The sequence below is a fragment of the Thermobia domestica genome, chromosome 14, assembly GCF_964235325.1.
Source record: "Thermobia domestica chromosome 14, izTheDome1.hap1.1, whole genome shotgun sequence".
NCBI lineage: Eukaryota > Metazoa > Arthropoda > Insecta > Zygentoma > Lepismatidae > Thermobia > Thermobia domestica.
The window spans coordinates 55,235,143-55,253,674 of NC_137467.1; the positions used below are offsets into that span (position 1 = coordinate 55,235,143).

General features: G+C 35.5%; 1 protein-coding gene across 1 annotated transcript in view; it reads right to left on the bottom strand.

Moving 5' to 3' along the window:
* Positions 1-18,532, bottom strand: part of LOC145669677 (uncharacterized) — a 429,650-nt gene that overhangs the window by 48,038 nt on the left and 363,080 nt on the right. The window contains exons 11-12 of the mRNA XM_081737933.1: positions 15,990-16,068; positions 6,292-6,580 (exon numbers count right to left, since the gene is read on the bottom strand). Coding sequence (XP_081594059.1) covers positions 6,292-6,580; positions 15,990-16,068 — 368 coding nt within the window. The remainder of the gene's footprint in view (positions 1-6,291; positions 6,581-15,989; positions 16,069-18,532) is intronic.

Sequence of the window (18,532 nt, forward strand, 5' to 3'; positions counted from 1 at the left end):
ATGGCCTGAAACAAGGAGATGCGTTGTCGCCATTATTATTTAACTTTGTGCTGGAATACGCCATAAGGAAAATCAAAGATAGCAACCAGGGCGTAGAGTTGAACGATATTCACCAGGTTATGGCATATGCTGATGATGTAAATTTAATAGGGGATGAGAGGAGAACAGTAGAAAGAAATGCAGAGATCTTATTAAACGCTTGCAGGGACATGGGTTTAGAAGTAAATGCAGAGAAAACTAAATACATGGAAGTGCGTTGGGACCGTAATACGGCAAATTGTGCAGGCGTTAAAATATTAAATAATGCTTTTGATAAAGTAAATACTTTGAAATGTCTAGGATCAATATTAAAAGAGGAAAATCATATTCACGAAGAAATTAATTGTCGACTAAAAGTAGAAAATTCATGTTACTATTCGGTTCAAAATCCCTAGTCGTCGCGAATTCTCTCTAGGAATTTGAAGCTTAAAATTTTTAAGACGATAATCATGCCTATTGTTCTGTATGGTTGCAACACATGGTCGCTTACTCTGAAGGAAGAACATAGACTGAAAGTATTTCAGAACAAGATCCTGAAAGGAATATTCGGACTTAAGAAGAACGGGAATGGGGAATGACGAAAACTTCATAACGAGGAACTACATAATTTATATGGTTTGCCAAACATTGTTAGAGTCGCCAAGTCTAGGAAGGTTACGTGGATAGGTCATATAGCTAGAATGGGATAAAGTAGAAACACTTTCAAAGTCTTGACTGCAACACCAATCGGAAAACGACCATTAGGAAGACCATGGCGCAGATGGGAGGACAATATTAAGATGGATCTCGCAAAAATAATGATACAAAGTAGAAAGTGCATGAAGTTAGCTAAGGATAGAAGTCAGTGGAGAGCTTTTGTGAACGCGGCATTGAACCCAGGCCCGTGCTGGGATGCTAACGAGGCCGGTGGACAAGTCTACCAAAAGGGCGCCCACACAAAGATGTATACGTATTATATATATATATATATAATGTGCGTGTGTGTGGTGTAATTTATTCAATATAGTAAACGCCGGGAGGTGATTTCTGTCCCCAACATAAAACTAAAACGAAAAGTATACACCAACCTGCGTGTAGAAATGCCTTAGAGCTATGACCACCCGAAAAGTTTCGAAAAAGTGCAAAAACAACCATCTGAAGAATAAAATGTCCGATCGAAATCGGGCAAAAGGGAATGTCCATTATTTTTAGCCTTAGATTGAATTCGTGTACAATCGGATGTAGTACAAAGGCGGTGCAAGGATGACTCCCAAAGATAGTGGAGTATTCCTTGGAGTATTTTATCAAACGTTGAATAAGGAAAATAAATAATAATTAAGTACAATATTTCAACAATCAAACATAATAGTTTATCGTTCAAATTAGAACATTTAGAATTCGAAAAAAAGAGATACACATGTGTGATTGATACACAGCAAAGAATAAACTCTCGGAAGAAGAATTTAAATAGAAAGAACTCTTTAACATATTACAGTTATATCTTCTAGGCTAATGGTAGCGGATGAAAAATGAACAGCTTCCTGTCCAAGTTAAGAGTGTGGAAAAATGAAAAAATAACTTTCATCCAGATTAGGTTTATAACGACTATGCAGAAGACAGTCAGATGGCAAATATCACGTATGGTGAGTGGGAGTACAAAGGATTCTTCACGTGACAACAGTGACTTCCAAAAATTATGTGAATACAATTTGGGCGAAAGTAAGTTGCATTAAAAGATTTCTACCTCGTAATACGCAGAGAAGCAATGGAACTTTGACGAAACACAAGCTGTTGCGCGAGTTGCACAATTTTACAAAGAAATGCAGTTTCAAACTACCGATTTATTTTGTTCCGTCCAAAGCAGGATAACTGTGAAATACTCAGAGGTACCTTGCAGTATTTGTGCAATGCAGTATGTGTACACGAGACAGCTGTGAGGAATAACAGTTCACAGTTTGATACTTTCGACGTTGACTGCATTGCAAACATGACATCCGCGAAGAAAATTTTTCCGTGTGCGGTCAAGCACACCTGTAATTTCGGTGATGACTACCGCAACTATATTAACTCGAGCAACAAGTTTTACGGCTGGCCTAGCTAAAAGTGTTTCATACTCCCCCCCAAAAAAATTAAGGGACGTGAGGTATGGTGAACGGAGTGATCATAACACAGGTCCTTCTCTCCCAATCCAACGATCTGGGAATGTTTCATTTAGATAGGTCTGCATATTCCTGTTAAAATGTGCAGGTATTCTATCATGCTGGAATCACATCTGATGTCTTATGTTCAAGGCCACGTGTTCTAACAATTTTGGGAGAACATTACGTTAAAATAAAAGATGGTTACTCCTACACAGACTCCTATTGTGGTAATAAATGCAGTCCTACCACAAAATTATCCACCATACCTCACCGCATGCTCACACTAAATCTTTGCTGCTGATCGTTCAATAGAGTGGCACGTGGATTTTTACACCCAACACATGGCTACCATTAGTTTCGGAGCCGTCTATGATCACTCCCAGTACCCTGTACTCAAATTCAACTGCCCACGTGGTGCGATTTCCTCGGATTTCAAGTAGGAGAAATTGAAGAGACTCTATCTCTCTGGAGGTGTGAAAAAATACAGGGAAAGTTACTCTTCTTTGAGGGCGACAGTTACGATATAAACGCGTCACCTATAGGCTACTTCCTCTTGTCTCTCCATAAATAAGATGTATATCGGCCAGCTCGTGGACAGGGTAATCTGCCATTGCTCAAGCATATATATATTAGTAATCAATTTTGCTTAAACACTGATGTCTACACTTTTACACGATCGTGATCGACACAACCCTTTACCATTTAACGCAACATTTCTTATCCTGTTATACAGCACTTCCATACGTAACACTAGAGCATCGGACTATGTTTATCACTCACAAGTTGCGTAGATGCCTACTACAACATAGTCACGCTAATTGATGCCATTCCACAACAAAACTGCAAGACAGCGTCTTGCAAGCCATTTGCAATTGGCACACAAGGGACGATATTTCCGTAGTGTGTGACCAAAGCATCATACCCTTAGTGAAAGTACTATGAGCTACGTAGTGCTGCTACATGTACGCAAAAGTGCCACATTCTCTTTCTTCCGTGTAGGTATTCCATCCAGCTCCAACGTACATTAGAGCATCGAAAAAAGATTTTACATCATTTTCTGAACGTAATTCCTACGAATTTTCTTCTAGGAAACTTCTCCAAGTAGTGACAAAATCAAAATGTAGGTGAGCTACACGAGGATGCTATTTCGGTATATTCACACTAGCAATGCATTTTTGCATAGTTTAGGGGTAAGGGGTGGTTTGCCAACTTCATGGGAGGGGAAAGCTCCTCGAAAGTATCTCTGGAAGATTTGTCTCACGGATAAATCAAATATAATGTCCCAGCGCATTTCTTTGTATCATTATGCAATGTGTCAACATGTCGTATTTTGTCCATTTCTGTTGCTTCTGTGCAGAGAACTACCCTATTCAACGGAATTACATATTACGGTGAGGAAACCCTCTATCGCAGCTTACTTTTGCCCAATATGTATTCACGGTATGTTTGGGAATCCCTGTGTCATATGGAGAATCCCTTGTACATTCGTTCATCACATATGATTTTTGCATTTTTGGATACTGCATGTTATGTTTCTTTACATGCTGCCTGGCTGTCCTATGCACAGTAGTTTTAAACCTAATCTGAATCAGAGTTATTTTCCCATTTTCACGCACTCGTAACTTGGACAGAAAGCCGTTCATTTATCATCCGTCATCATTAGCCTAGAAGATATACGTTAACCTGATACGTTAAAGACTTCGTTTCATTTAAATTCTTCCTCCGAGAGTTTTTTCTGCACTGAGACAAAATAGATCACTCACATATGTGTATCTCTCTTTCTTTCGAATTCTAAGTGTTGTTGTAACTTAAAAGATGTACTATTATTTCTGATTGTTGAAATCTTATACTTGATTGTTGTTCAATTCCCTCATTCAACGTTTCATAAAATACTCGAAGGAATATTCCATTTTCTTTGGGAGTCATCCTTTTGCCGCCACTGCACTATATCCGATTGAGCACTAATGGAATCTGTGGCTAAAAATTATGGATATTCTCTTTTACTCGATTTCGATCCGATGTTTTGTTCTCGAGTTATGGCTGTTTTTATACTTTTTCGGCAAATTTTCGGGTGATCAATGTGAGGAAAGGAGGCATTTTTACTCCCAGTTTGGTGTATACTTTTCGTTTTATCTCGCTGTCAGGAATCACCTCCCGACGTTTGTTATATTAATTAAGTTACACCCTGTATATATACGGGCCCCATTTTATGTATTAAATAGCTAAACTGTGAACATGTCTTTTCTAGACAAACATTTTCCAGTTCTTGTAATAATTATTTTGTCAAAGAAATTAAAGCTAAATATATACCAATAAATCACAAGAGCTATATTTTAGGAATACAATAGGCACTGAATATTCGAACACTGCTCTAAAACACACAGGAACAATGAAATTTGTAAATAAAGAGCTTTAAAAACTTGACTTGTTTAAACTGCGCTGTATCGATTGCGCCTAGCTTCTGAAAGTTTTTGGGCAATAAATGATAGCAGCATGAAAAACTCGTATATTATCTTACCAAATAGACCTACATGTTAATTGCTTTACTGGCTTTATACATATTTTTTGAAAAGTGATCGTAGTCTTTACCTTTTCTCTACCAATAGCAATTGTATGAATATATAATACAAAACTGATATACAGAAGAGTTTTTTTTTTAATATTTATAATGTGATATTTCGCAGTTCGTCTTTTATAAGGGCGCACTTTATCCTTTCAAGATTCTTTACCAACAGCCACTATATGAATTTACTATACAAACCTGGTATACGGAACAACTAAAACTACTTATTTATAATGTGATGTTTCGCAGGGCGCTCTACGCGCAGAGCACACTGTACCTTTCACGGGTTTTTTATCAACAGTAACAGTATTTATTTATTGTACAGAACTGTCCTATACAGAAGAATAAATAAAACCGTTTTACTCTGATGTGAGTTTGCAAGGGCGCCTTACGTAAAGGGCACACTGTACTCTTGACGGGTTCTTTACCAGCAGTAATACACTGTAGTACGTATTCATTGTACAGAACTGTGTCATACAGAAGAATAAATAAAAACCGTTTATCTTTGAAATTTGCAGATGAACTTTCTACGAAGAAAATCACGTTGTTGGAATAATGAGGTTCTACGAGAATTGCCTGCTATTACACATGACACTTCAATGCAACGATATTCGACTTTTGCACTGAGAAGTGAAGACAAAACACTAAAGTATATAAGAGCAAGAGCAAGGAGGATGTGGTGATACTTAGAACTATGCATCCTAAGACAGTATGTCTACAGACAACTGTCCGAAGAAGGAACCGAACACTGTCACTCACTACAATGGCAAAAAATGCGGCACAGATCTAGCGGACCATTTGCTGAGTGAAGTACAATGCAAGATGTGGAATTCACAGGTTGCCTGTTCACGTAATTAACATCGTCCTTGACATTAACGCACTCAATGCTTGGATACTTTTGAAGGAATCATCGGGCAATAGAATTTCACGACGAGGATTTATTCTTACGCTGGTGACAGGACTACGAACTGGTGCTTTGTGCAGGAAATGCCCTCCAGTTGTTCCACTACTCACCAAAAAGCGGAACAAGAGTGCTTATCAACTATGCAAGGGACAGAATAAATCTTCTGCTACTTGTGAGCGACGCCAGATTCCAATTTGTGGAAATACGTTGTGGTGACTCTTAAGCGTGCATATTGTTCAACTTGTACTGATGTCTAACGAATTTTAGAACATATTGTGATCATTCATAGTATGTTAATGTTTGTGTGTATCATACTTATTATGAAACATCTTGAGTTACCATTCGTAATGTGCTGTGTAACATCACATTGTTTTTTTCTTTTCTTAGTTTCTTACTCATGCAAAAGCACATTGTGAAGGAAGTTACATCTTACATATTGTCATTTTGCACCATTTATTAATTAAAACATAATTTCCTCTTAATAAGGTGTGAGTTTCTTATGGGGGTCAAATTGACCCCCAATGGTGGTTTTAAGTAAATACAAAACCCGACTCTTCTATTGTTAATTTAATTATAGGTGTGATATGAAATGATAATATCTGCGAAACAATATTCTAATAGAGGTAAATATAATAAACATATTTTGTTTCCTTTAGAACACATACCTTTAGAAAATCCAGCCTTAACATCCGTGCAATTGCACAACTCTAGTTTCCTTGAAACAAAACATTGGTATATACAGGCAAATTTAGTATAATACTTGAAAGCCCATAATTTGTCAATTTCATCTAGAAATCTACATTTCCTCAAACTTATGGGAAAAGAGGCTTTAACTTGGTAATCAGCAACATCTTCGTGAAAATTTATCAGATATTCAAGGCTTGGAGTTCCTATTACATCAAAATGCAGTTTTATCTCATTTGGAGTTAACGATAAACCTTGGTGTGCAAGAACCTAAAGATAAAAATATACTAATTATTACATTAAATATTTATTGATACATTTTTTATAGTATGCCTAATATATATTGGAGAAAACATTTAACTTCATACAAGAGACCAAAAGTAGAGTAATTTGTATTCTTCTGTTTCTTGATCGATTGCACTTACGTAGATAATATTTGGATTGCATTTACAGTGGTTCTATAAATACTACCTTGATCAAAAAGTTCCCGGAATGCACTCACAAAATTTAAAAAAATGGAAGTTTATTCCTGAAATTGATGTTGTCCCCTTCGAAGTAATCCCCATCGACAGCAACGAACTTAAGCCAGCGCTTAATTCAGTTCTCTAAACATTTGTGGTACTCGATTGTGCACAGATCCGTGCATGTGTGCATCAGATCCGTCTTCGATTATCGTATTATCTCCTCTCAGCTGCTAAAACGCTTTCCCCGTAATGATTTGCTGAGTCGATCAAACAGAAAAATGTTGCACGGAGTTAAATCGGATGACTTCGGTGGCTTCTGAATTGTATTTGTTACGCTTTTGGTGAGCAACTCTCGGATTCTGATAGCATTGTGTGACGCTGTGTTGTCATGGTGAAATAACTCCACAAGTTGTTTGTCCAGAGATCTCTTTTTTAGGTGAATTGCTATACGAAAATGCTTCATAATGTTGAAATATTACTTCTTGTTGACTGTCTGACTTTCTGGCAGAAAATCATCATGTACAATACCGTTATAATCCATGAAAACCGTGACCGTCACCATTTTCGATTAAAAACGACATATTTTACTTCGGTCATGGCTCATTGGGTGCTGGTCGCTCGTAAACCACTGTTTTTAGAGTATCATTACCAAAACACGTTTCTAACATTTCCAAGGTTTTTGCACCATTGAATCCGTCTCTAACGCACACACTCGTTGTTGCAAAATCAACTCCATTGCAAAAATCGAAACATGTGCCCAGATATACCCAACATTTCGTCACTTTCATAAATGACAAACTAGGATGTTGAAATTGGGAGGGAATATCGCTCAGAGTTGTGGCAACCCATAAAAAAGAAAATGTCAAATCAAGTGAATGAGAACGCAGCATGGTGGTGATTCCGAGGACATTTTTTATCAAGAGAGTATTAATCCTTTAATTGGCAAACGTTGACAGTTTCCTGTTAAAATATTTTAGTTGCTTTTAGTGACTGAAACACATCCTCCTGGCAATGATTTATAATTTTAAAAGTCTTTACTATTCCCAAAATAAGAACTTTCCAGGCAACATTGCTCTAAAATATCAAAGAATTTATTGCTAGTGCAGTAATATTGTCCATTACAATAAGGAATATATGTCAGTAAGAGTAATTAGTAGAGATTTAATGAAATATATTTCTAGAGACCACCAAACATTAGTTAAAAACAAACTTCCGTGGAACTTGAGATACAAAGAATCCGTAACAATAAATTTGACTGTCACCTGTTGATGACGATTAGAACTATCTAAACTTATAATCCCTCAAATTGCATATTTGAACAATTTATTAAAACACATATCCAAACTAAATGATCACAGATGCTATCATTCATATGCATAACTCAATAGAAAGCGATGTTGCTTTAACCAACATTGACTAATAAAGGGTTTAGTGCAATTTAATGCTAGATGTCATATTGACACTAGAGTGAAAATAACGTTATCGCTTTTTAAAATCTTTTCCACGTGTATGATTACACTGTTCAACAAATGTTGATCGAAAGTATGTAAATTCTTTGAAATTGCGATTTTTACATTCATTTAAGCATAATATGAAAGGAAATGATAATAGAAGAATTTTCTTAGCTCAAGTTGTAACAAAAAACGCTCTTGTAAACAGTAGCAGTATATATACAAATGTATTAATATTTATAGAATATTAAAGCAAAATCCTTGTAAAAGCCTACATTTCACCTTTTCTATCTATTTCACTGTGATGTGATAAGCTGGGGCTTAAGAAGTACCCTAACCTATAGCTTTCTATACCCTTGTACTTCCTTTTTCAAAATTGTGCAAATACCAGTTTCACAGAGATACAGAAAATAAAGTAACCGTGGGCAAGTTAAACATTAACAATTCCGTAATAAAAATCAGTATTAACATCAAAACATGAAAAATATGTACAAATACCTTTTTGTGCAAGAACTACACTGCAATGTAGACAAAAGTTTCAAGTGATCCCTTGTACAGGATTATGTGTATTTTATTTTGAGCGTCTTCACTTGCCTTGCCTTTTGTAGGTTACATCTGGATCATACCTTGCAATAGTCCAACAGTAGTCGGCCAATATGTTAGAACTCCACTTTCCCTCATATCTCTTCTCCATGGCTGCAATATCATGATGGAAATGCTCACTATGTTCGTCATTTACTGCTCCATAATCTTCGGGAAAGAAGTCTAGATGTGAATGAAGAAAGTGGAGTTTCAGAGACATATTGCAACCAAGATTTTCGTTGCACAATAACAACTTTGTTACCAGTTGTTTGTAATTTGTTGCTCGGTGTCTTCCCAAGAACTGTGAACAAACACTCTTCAAGCTTTCCCACGCAGCTTTCTCCTCACCTTGGAGAATTTCGTCGAACTTGTGATCTTTGAATAGTTGCCTAATTTGTGGCCCTATGATAACACCCTCTTTAACTTTGGCATCACTTAATCGAGGAAATTGTCCTCTTAGATACTTATAGGCCTCATCCTCTTGGTTCATGCTCTTAACAAAACTTTTCATAAGACCTAATTTAATATGTAGAGGGGGAAGCAAAATTCGGTTACGATCTACCAGTGGTTCATGCTGCACATTTTTCACTCCCGGCTGAAGAGTTTCTCTGGTACTCCAATCACTTTTGCGGTAATGAGACCCACGATCTCTACTGTCCCATTAACATATAAAGCAACAATACTTTGTATACCCTAACTGCATACCTAGCAACAGTGCTATTACTTTAAGGTCACCACAAATGAGCCACTGAAAATCGTAATATTTAATGGCTTGAAGTAAACGTTTCAAGTTTTCATAAGATTCTTTCATATGAACTGCATAACCTACAAGAATTGAAGGAAGTTCATTTCCAATATGTAAAAGCACTGCCTTGAACGAATATATAAAGAGCTTCCACTCCGTAGGTTCGTAATTAATTTTAAGTGCCTTCATGAGACCATTTACATCTGTACATGCCACAAGTGTGTCTTCCATAGCAAAAAAATGAAGTGAACATCTCCCTATTCCGATACACTGAAATATTTACTTTTTCCTGCATTAAATTCCATTGCTTTAAGCGTGACGCTAAAATTTCGGCTTTGCTTTTCAAGAGGTCCAAGTCTCTGATTAGATCACTTAGTTCCTCTTGAGTAAGTCGATGTGGTTCACATGGAGGTTCTTCTACAACAAACCTAGGGTCCTTCGAAGTACTTGATTCAGGAGCTTCAACTTCTTGATCATCATCAGAAAAAAGATCGTATTCTTTAGGTGGGTCAGGAACAGGTAGTCCTTCTCCATGTGGAACAGGGCGCATTGCAGAAGGAATAATAGGATAGATCAAGGCCGTCTTCTTCATGGAAATTCCCTTCTTGACGGAAGGAACCATACAAAAATAACAGTATCTAATGTGGTCGCTTGGCTCCCTCCAAATCATGGACACTGCAAAAGGCATTGAGCGCCCCTTCCCATTAATCCAATTTCTTAGATTGCTGGCACAAGTGTTACACATAATGTGGGGTGCCCAAGATTTATCTTGGTCTCCAATTTTACAACCAAAGTAATATTTATAGGCTTTTCTTATTAGCGGTGTTATAGTCTGCTTTTGTGAGGAAAATGTCACTTCCCCACACACGTAGCAGAAGCTATCCGCACTGTTTATGCAATTTCGCGGCATTTTTGTTTATTGAAATCCTCAAAATGTCACTGGAAATAGTTCCGACAACTATTTAAAAATATACATTCGAAATACCAGTATTTTTGCGTACTTGTAGTTGTATTTTTATGTCCTGCACTACACAAACGTCACACCCAAAACGCTGATAACTGCACTAAACCTGTCTTTTCTAATAATAGCAGAACACTACTGAGATAAGGAACACAATGAAACCAAGCGTTCATATAGTTTCTCCAGTGTTGCCGGATCAGTGTAACATTTTACCCCAAACGAAACGAATATATTGATTTTTAAAGCGTTATTATTAGACATGCCTGTAAAACAAAAAGTAGAGCTAATATTCGAAAATAACTTTCAAATTCGTGATCAGCACCACAAAATCAATAAGAATTAGCTGATTTTGTTCAATTTACATTTTCGTTGTTGAACAGTGTTATTTGCAAGTATTCTTATCACAAAGGTAACTAATGAAACTTTTCGATAGTTACTCATCCATTGAAGAAACCATAAATGTTTTGTTATGTTTAAATTTCTCATGTACTTACTACAGATATATGAATTCAACTAGCGAGTCATGTTGGTTATTGTTTTGCTCTGAACCTTATTTTAAAAGTCACACATGTTCTCTACTATTGTGATTATATATCTTTCCAGTTATTACGCGAAAATTAATATTCTCTCTGTGAATCCAGTGCTACAAAGTTTATGAGCACTTTCTGAATTTCAGACTACCTAGATTGATGTACGTATTATTGGTAAATTGTTATGTTATTTCAAAATATATAGTTCAAATCTGAGAGTTGTGTACTGCTCTTCTGGACGTGAACTATTGATTTCAAGCAGTACTACGAATGTCTAACATGCGCAATGTTCATATAAGCTTTTCTTTGTTTTCATTCCATTTATTTATTTCGTGCCATATTCTTTTCAACTCTTTATATCTACGAGTTAAACTTCGAATTGGAGCTTATTTTTTGAAACTATGATCACCTGCAAAATCTTATGGATTTTGAAAGCATATACTAACGTCGTACACTGTCTTATACAATTTTTATTATATAGCTTCTGCATATTAGGTCAATAAATCAGTTTCTTCTGGAACAGGGATTATACTGTAACGTCCGATAACATTAATGCGTATATATACCCACTAATACGAAAATAATAGAGCAGTCACCTAGCCAAAGTACTGGAGCTTCAACAAATACTTTTTATTCCAATATAAAATTTATACGCTTTATTGAGTGATTGTTAGGTTCTTGTTGCTGTTTTTTTTTTTTACCTAATATGCAAACATCAGATGTAAGTGAGTCTAGATGCATAATGCTTACAGATACACATCCTTATGCTCATGAATTAAACATACCCAGGACTAAAATCCATTATCTGGGAGTTGGCTATTCTATATTTCAATAAATTCTTTACTTTAATCGAAGGTGTGGAAATGGAAATGTCAATTCTTCAATTACTTCACTTATTCCTTTACAGGCTTCAGGACGGAATCAATGAAGGCGTTGCTTTTAACCTTATTCCTGTACATGTAAGCCACCCTCACAATTTATAAGTACAGAAACAATAAAGACATTTCTCTTCGTCATTAATTTCACTGAGGCACTTGCTTTCATACAAGTCATGCGCATAGCAAAAAGGAGTATTAAAATTGGTCTTGAAATCAACAAGGATACTCGGAAGGCGTTGCTCTCCAATATTAATACATTTCTTTAGTTTTGTTAGGGACGACTAATCCGAAGGGGTTTTAAACATATGGTTTTCTATTTATTTCCCCTAATTCGTTATATCTAAAGAAGCAAAGCTAAAAGTATCGACCTCCCTTGTACATTTCATTTTGGGTCAAATGGCATTGACAGGGCCATAATATTTCCCTTCATTACTGATTTCACTGATTTCTGTATTTTGATAAGTAATTGTATAAATTCTATTCTTTATAATGCAACGCTAAAGACATTGCTGCTGTTATGCATCTTACACATTATTTAACTTCCAGTGAACGCGTAAGAGTGTTATTGGCCGATATATGGATGGAGTAAAAGGAAGTTACTTTACGGATCATTAAAGTTACGCCTACAAAGAAATGTATATCTTAATACCGGAAGGAGTTTACATATTTTCCACAAACATATTTTCCAACACAAAGACAGGGCATTTCAGTTAGTAAATATACGTATATATTTAAAAAGTTATGGGTTAGTTAGTGAGTGAATAATCAACGCTATTACATAACTAGATAGGCATAAAATTAAAATTTCTCAGGACACATTTTTTGACATAATATCTCATTAAGAAGTGATATTTGGAAACTCTACCGGCAAAACAAGAAATAGAGTTGTATTTTGGTGTTCTCGTTTTACATTATACATGGGACAAAATTAATCGAAAAATGTGGTCTGAATTATATATCATGTATTCTATAAAGTCTTTCTAACAAGATAATTCGCACAATGTCCGCTTAGGATTCGTGCAAAATTGACTCAAATGCAAAGTTCTCTATGGGGTAATGTGTATTGTACTAATTTTAGCGGCCCATACCGGTAATTTGCATATTTATGGATCTTCATGTATATCTCGAATTCAATCATAAATGCTCGGACACAAAATTGCGTTTAGTTTCTTAGATGTAACTGTACATGAAGGCAGGCATATACAAAACAAATTGGATCAAATACTGATTCTCTAACACATGTTATCCACCCAGGCCGCCATCTTTGATCCGCCATCTTAGATTCAACTTTCGTTTTTCTCAAATGGGAATAGGTGCAAGTGATACTTCAAATTCAGGTAAAATTTTCCCGGAAATTCATTGGTGTAGTGAATTTTACCTTTTGGAAGGTATTGCATATCAAATCCCTCCAGGCACTTCGCAAATATACATTGCAGAGTATTATCAGTTACGCATACGTTTGTGATATTGATAAATCAAAACAATTTCTAACTGGAAAAATACTGTAGGTATAAACAAACTCTATACAACATTGGTGTCATAAACTTATTACATTTCTGTTAGTGTTTGTTATTACTTCCATGTTATACTATAACAAGGAAGTATTCTATTACGTTCAAAATGCCTAAAGTAAATCCAGATGCCACCAGATTTGGGAAAAGACCTACCACTTACGTATTGACATTTGTGTGCCTGTATGTATGTACGTACATTTAGAGAATATTTCGTCAACGATAAATCACTAAATTATTACATATACACACGGGAACCTGCACAACTTTCTATTTGGTCCAATATTCGTGAATTGCCTAACATTTAACATGCAATAACTTGCAAGCGGTACAAGCTACGGTAAAGTTCACTACGCCAATGAATTTCCGAGAAAATTGCACATGCTTTGATGTATCACTTGCATATATATATTCTCATTTGAAAAATCGGAAGTGGAATCCAATATAGTGGATCCAAGATGGAAGCCAAGGTGGGTAACTTGTGCCAGAGAAGCAGTACTTGATCCAATTTGTTTTGTATATGCCTACATTCATGTCCAGTTACATCTAAAGAAACTAAAATCAATTTTGTCTCCAAGCTTTATAGTGTATAATTGAATACACTATATATGAAGGCCCATACTATTGTCGAATATATGAAGGCCCATAAATATGTAAATTACCGGTATAGGACGCTGAAATTAGTACAATACACATTGATCTGAGAAGAACTTTCCGCTTGAATCAACACAAATCTCGAGGAAACACTTCGCGAATGTATCTTGTAAGAGACATGCAATAAAATAAGTAATCCATAATTTAAATTAGGTCATGAGAAGCAAATATAAACATTTTACATGTAAATTTTGAACTAATTTATATTGGAGTTGAATCATGGCATAATAGCCTGACGAGATTCTTACAATAATTGGTTGAGGTAAATCATAGTACGAAAGAGATTATAGGTACTGTTAAAACACACACACGAAAAAGAATTTGTATTGGCCAAACAAATGATATAAATACGACAAGGAACTATTAACTTGTGCGTAAATGTTGATGAAGTTAAGCACCAGATTGTTTTTAAATCATAAATAAATATTATTCGTTAAAGTAGGTTAATTCCGCCATTGCTGACGGAAGATGGTTGTAGTTCCAGAAATGATGGAAAGTGATGGAACTGAAAAATGAAAAATGAAATGAAATCTTTAAGTTTTACATGCCACGATTATGCCGGGTAGGCTAAAGGAGACGGTGAAGATGAGAAATGGGAACTGAAAGTAGCAACAGTGATACTGAAGCTGATGTTGGTGATGAGAAAGTTCCTAAAAAAGACGAAATAGGAGTGCCTTCCATGGTAGTAAAGAAAATGAAAAAAGGAAGATAACACAACATTTAACATAGAAATTTAGTTCAATTAATGAATAGTCCGAACATACAGTGATGCCTATGCATATATTCTAGGTTTCCTTATGAATGGCAATTGCAAGGAGTGCTTCAAAACTCGTATACTTATCAACAATATGCGAGTAGGAATAAAGTGCAGTAATTTTAGTAACTGTAACTTAAAACCTGCATATGGTAATTTTGAATTAATAGCCAAATTCGTTCATGGAGACGGGAGACTTATAACGGAGCAGAAAATGAGAGGCTATATTAGAAATATTAACACTAATATTAACTGAACACGATGTTAGAGAAATAAAACCTTCTTAACGTCCAAACTAGTAATCAAGATGCACATGGCCGTGCACTAAAATTCAACTACTTTTTATGTTTAGTTTATACTCATGTTAGTGTAAGTGGAAGTAAAATTTTGTACGATACTGGAAATTACTGTATTGTGTGAACACACTACTATTAATAGTGACTTCAGATTTTCTGTTCCAATACATTAGTTGGTTACCCCAAAAGAAGCTAAAATTCGTAAGTGTGCGATATGTGAATAAAATCCTCTAATACAAGTTTTTCTAATATACACACCCTTTAAGAAGCTCCATCACGGCGAAATTAAAATACCACTAATTTTACACTAATTATGTGACATCTTCAAAGAGATAAAATATAATAATCGAAAAGTGGAACAAGAGCTCACTAGACCAAGTTGTTTTACATGAGTAACCGTTATCACGACTCACTTATCTGCTTTCGATTTCCAATCATTTAGAAAATGGCATTTATTCTCGCGTTTCTAAATGGCTGCAAATGGAAAGCTACTAGGTGACTCGTGATAATGGTACCTCATGCAAAACAATATTGTCTATGGAGCTCTTCCCCCATTTTTCGATTATGTTTTATCTACTTGAAGATATCACATAATTAGTGTAAAATTAGCGGTATTTTAATTATTCAGTGACTAGGCCCCTTAAGATCTAGATATATTAATATAGTAACAATCAAATACAATAATATCCATGTAGTAAATTGATTACTTGAAGATGTGAAAGAAAAAAAACAAATTGCCACCATCAAATCAGCTTTTCTAAGTTTACCCTCTGACTATAGGATAATGAGTATTTGCACAAATCGTACATTCTTTAACATGAAATATGATGCGTTATATTACCAGAATACTCACCATATAAGGAACATGACTGATAAAAAATTCAAAACTTGTCTTGCCTTCAGTTGACAGTTCTACTGGATACGTGGGAACACTACAATAAAGCAAAATAATAATAATAATAATAATAATAATAATAATAATAATAATAATAATAATAATAATAATAATAATAATAATAAAACTCAGGTATAATAAAACATAAAATCAGTGTAATGCAAATTTATACTGTGCTATAAACACTGGTTTTCAATCACAAACTGTGTTGCACTAAATAACTAGTTCAATTTTAACCCTAGCACTACCCACTAAGGGAATGTACTTTGCGCCCACCTCATATTTATATGTAATTACTCTTCTCATCGTTGCTTTAAAATTGTAAAAAAATATACATGATTTTGCTCACCATGTTTAGCTAAAGCGTAAACGTTAGGATGGTGCAAATGTTAGTGTCTCTCATAAAATTTGCTATTATAAGTACCCTCTGTTGGTAGAAGATGTGACTGACATTTAGAATTGCCACTCCTAGATGGCAGCATAATAAATAGCTGTTATTCTTATCCTGTGTATTGTTCACATCAATTCCTCTAGATATTGGTGATCGTTTCTAATTTGTTTTTTTTTTTTTGCGAGATATATTTAGCCTTAACAGGTAGACACAATTTAACCCCCCTTTTTAGTCCGGGTTACAAAAAATATCTAGGTACTGCGAGGGTTAATGGAAAATACGATAATTAAGTAGCTAGTTATGTAATCCTGAAGATCCTGGAGTAACAATATAAAAATATGGAATAGAATATGTACATGCTGTTCCGTAAAGAATTATCGCACTCTTTATTGCTGTTTAGAGGCAGGAGTAACAATATAACATTATGGAACAGAATATGTACATGCTGTTCCATAAAGAATTATCGCACTCTTTATTGCTGTTTAGAGGCAGGAGTAACAATATAACATTATGGAACAGAATACGTACATGCTGTTCCATAAAGAATTATCGCACTCTTTATTGCTGTTTAGAGGCAGGAGTAACAATATAACATTATGGAACAGAATATGTACATGCTGTTCCGTAAAGAATTATCGCACTCTTTATTGCTGTTTAGAGGCAGGAGTAACAATATAACATTATGGAACAGAATATGTACATGCTGTTCCATAAAGAATTATCGCACTCTTTATTGCTGTTTAGAGGCAGGAGTAACAATATAACATTATGGAACAGAATACGTACATGCTGTTCCATAAAGAATTATCGCACTCTTTATTGCTGTTTAGAGGCAGGAGTAACAATATAACATTATGGAACAGAATATGTACATGCTGTTCCATAAAGAATTATCGCACTCTTTATTGCTGTTTAGAGGCAGGAGTAACAATATAACATTATGGAACAGAATATGTACATACTGTTCCATAAAGAATTATCGCACTCTTTATTGCTGTTTAGAGGCATTTTTTTCTAAGTCCAACTTCGGGTACTTTCGGAAAAAAGTAAACCAAATTGAAACCTCTAAGCCAACTTTTCCAATTGGGAAAAGTTGTGCAGATCTGATTTCCTTCTTTTAAACATAATGGGCCTTATGCAGAGTCGTTTTGATGTGTGATTAGTGACATGCTAAAGAGTTCGACTAACATATGTTTCCTGCAGTAGTTAGGCCTTTAGTATGACAGTAATCATATGTCAAAACGACTCTGCATAAGGCTCTGAATAAGACTTGTTACTAAGTATAGAAAAAAATGACATTGATTGAAATACTTAATGATACAATATTTCGAAACCATGTATTAATGTTGGCATATGTTTCTTTGTCATTTAGCTTCCCATACGTAAAAGAACATTTAATTATATAAAGATCCATGTATTTATGTAAGATCCACTCTTCTCAGTGCATTGTAGACAGCATCTTCTGAACACTGGTGCCTTTGTCTATCTTTTACTTTCAAGACCTTTATATTTCTTCTTTTTTCATTTGGTTTTAATGAAAAAAAGTTCAGGCTCTTTTCGATTTGATATTTGCAATTGTAGTAATAGCAATAGAAATTACGGCTTCGCTTTTGAGACGCAGCCTGTGAGTTTTTACAGGAGCTAACTACTGGAAAAATTGGTTTATTACAAGTTTAACCTCTTTAGTCAGTAGAGAGGATGGCGTGGGTCATGGATCAGGGTTAATAACGATGGGTTTTAGTGGGTCGGAGTCACAATGGTTCAGAGTGATTTATAGTTGTTGGTGGGTCATGAGGTCACGTTGGGTGGTGACTCTTGTGGGTCACGGTGGGTCGTTGTCAGTGTGTTGTGGATTAAGTTTTCATTCACCCACATCATTTCTGATTAACATTGTACTAAATGCTCCGAAGATGCGCATCGGCGATATTGCTCAAATTTTCACGTGGCCACGCGTAGCGCAGTCGCTAAGGCTCTCGCCTTCGGTGTAAGCAGTCCCGGGTTCGATTTTCGGTGGGGACACTTGATCGAAAAAGTGCAAAACTCATTTTCAGGCCAGCCACCCTGAATGAGGTTTTCCTGGGTTTTCCTCATTCACACCAGGCAAATGCCG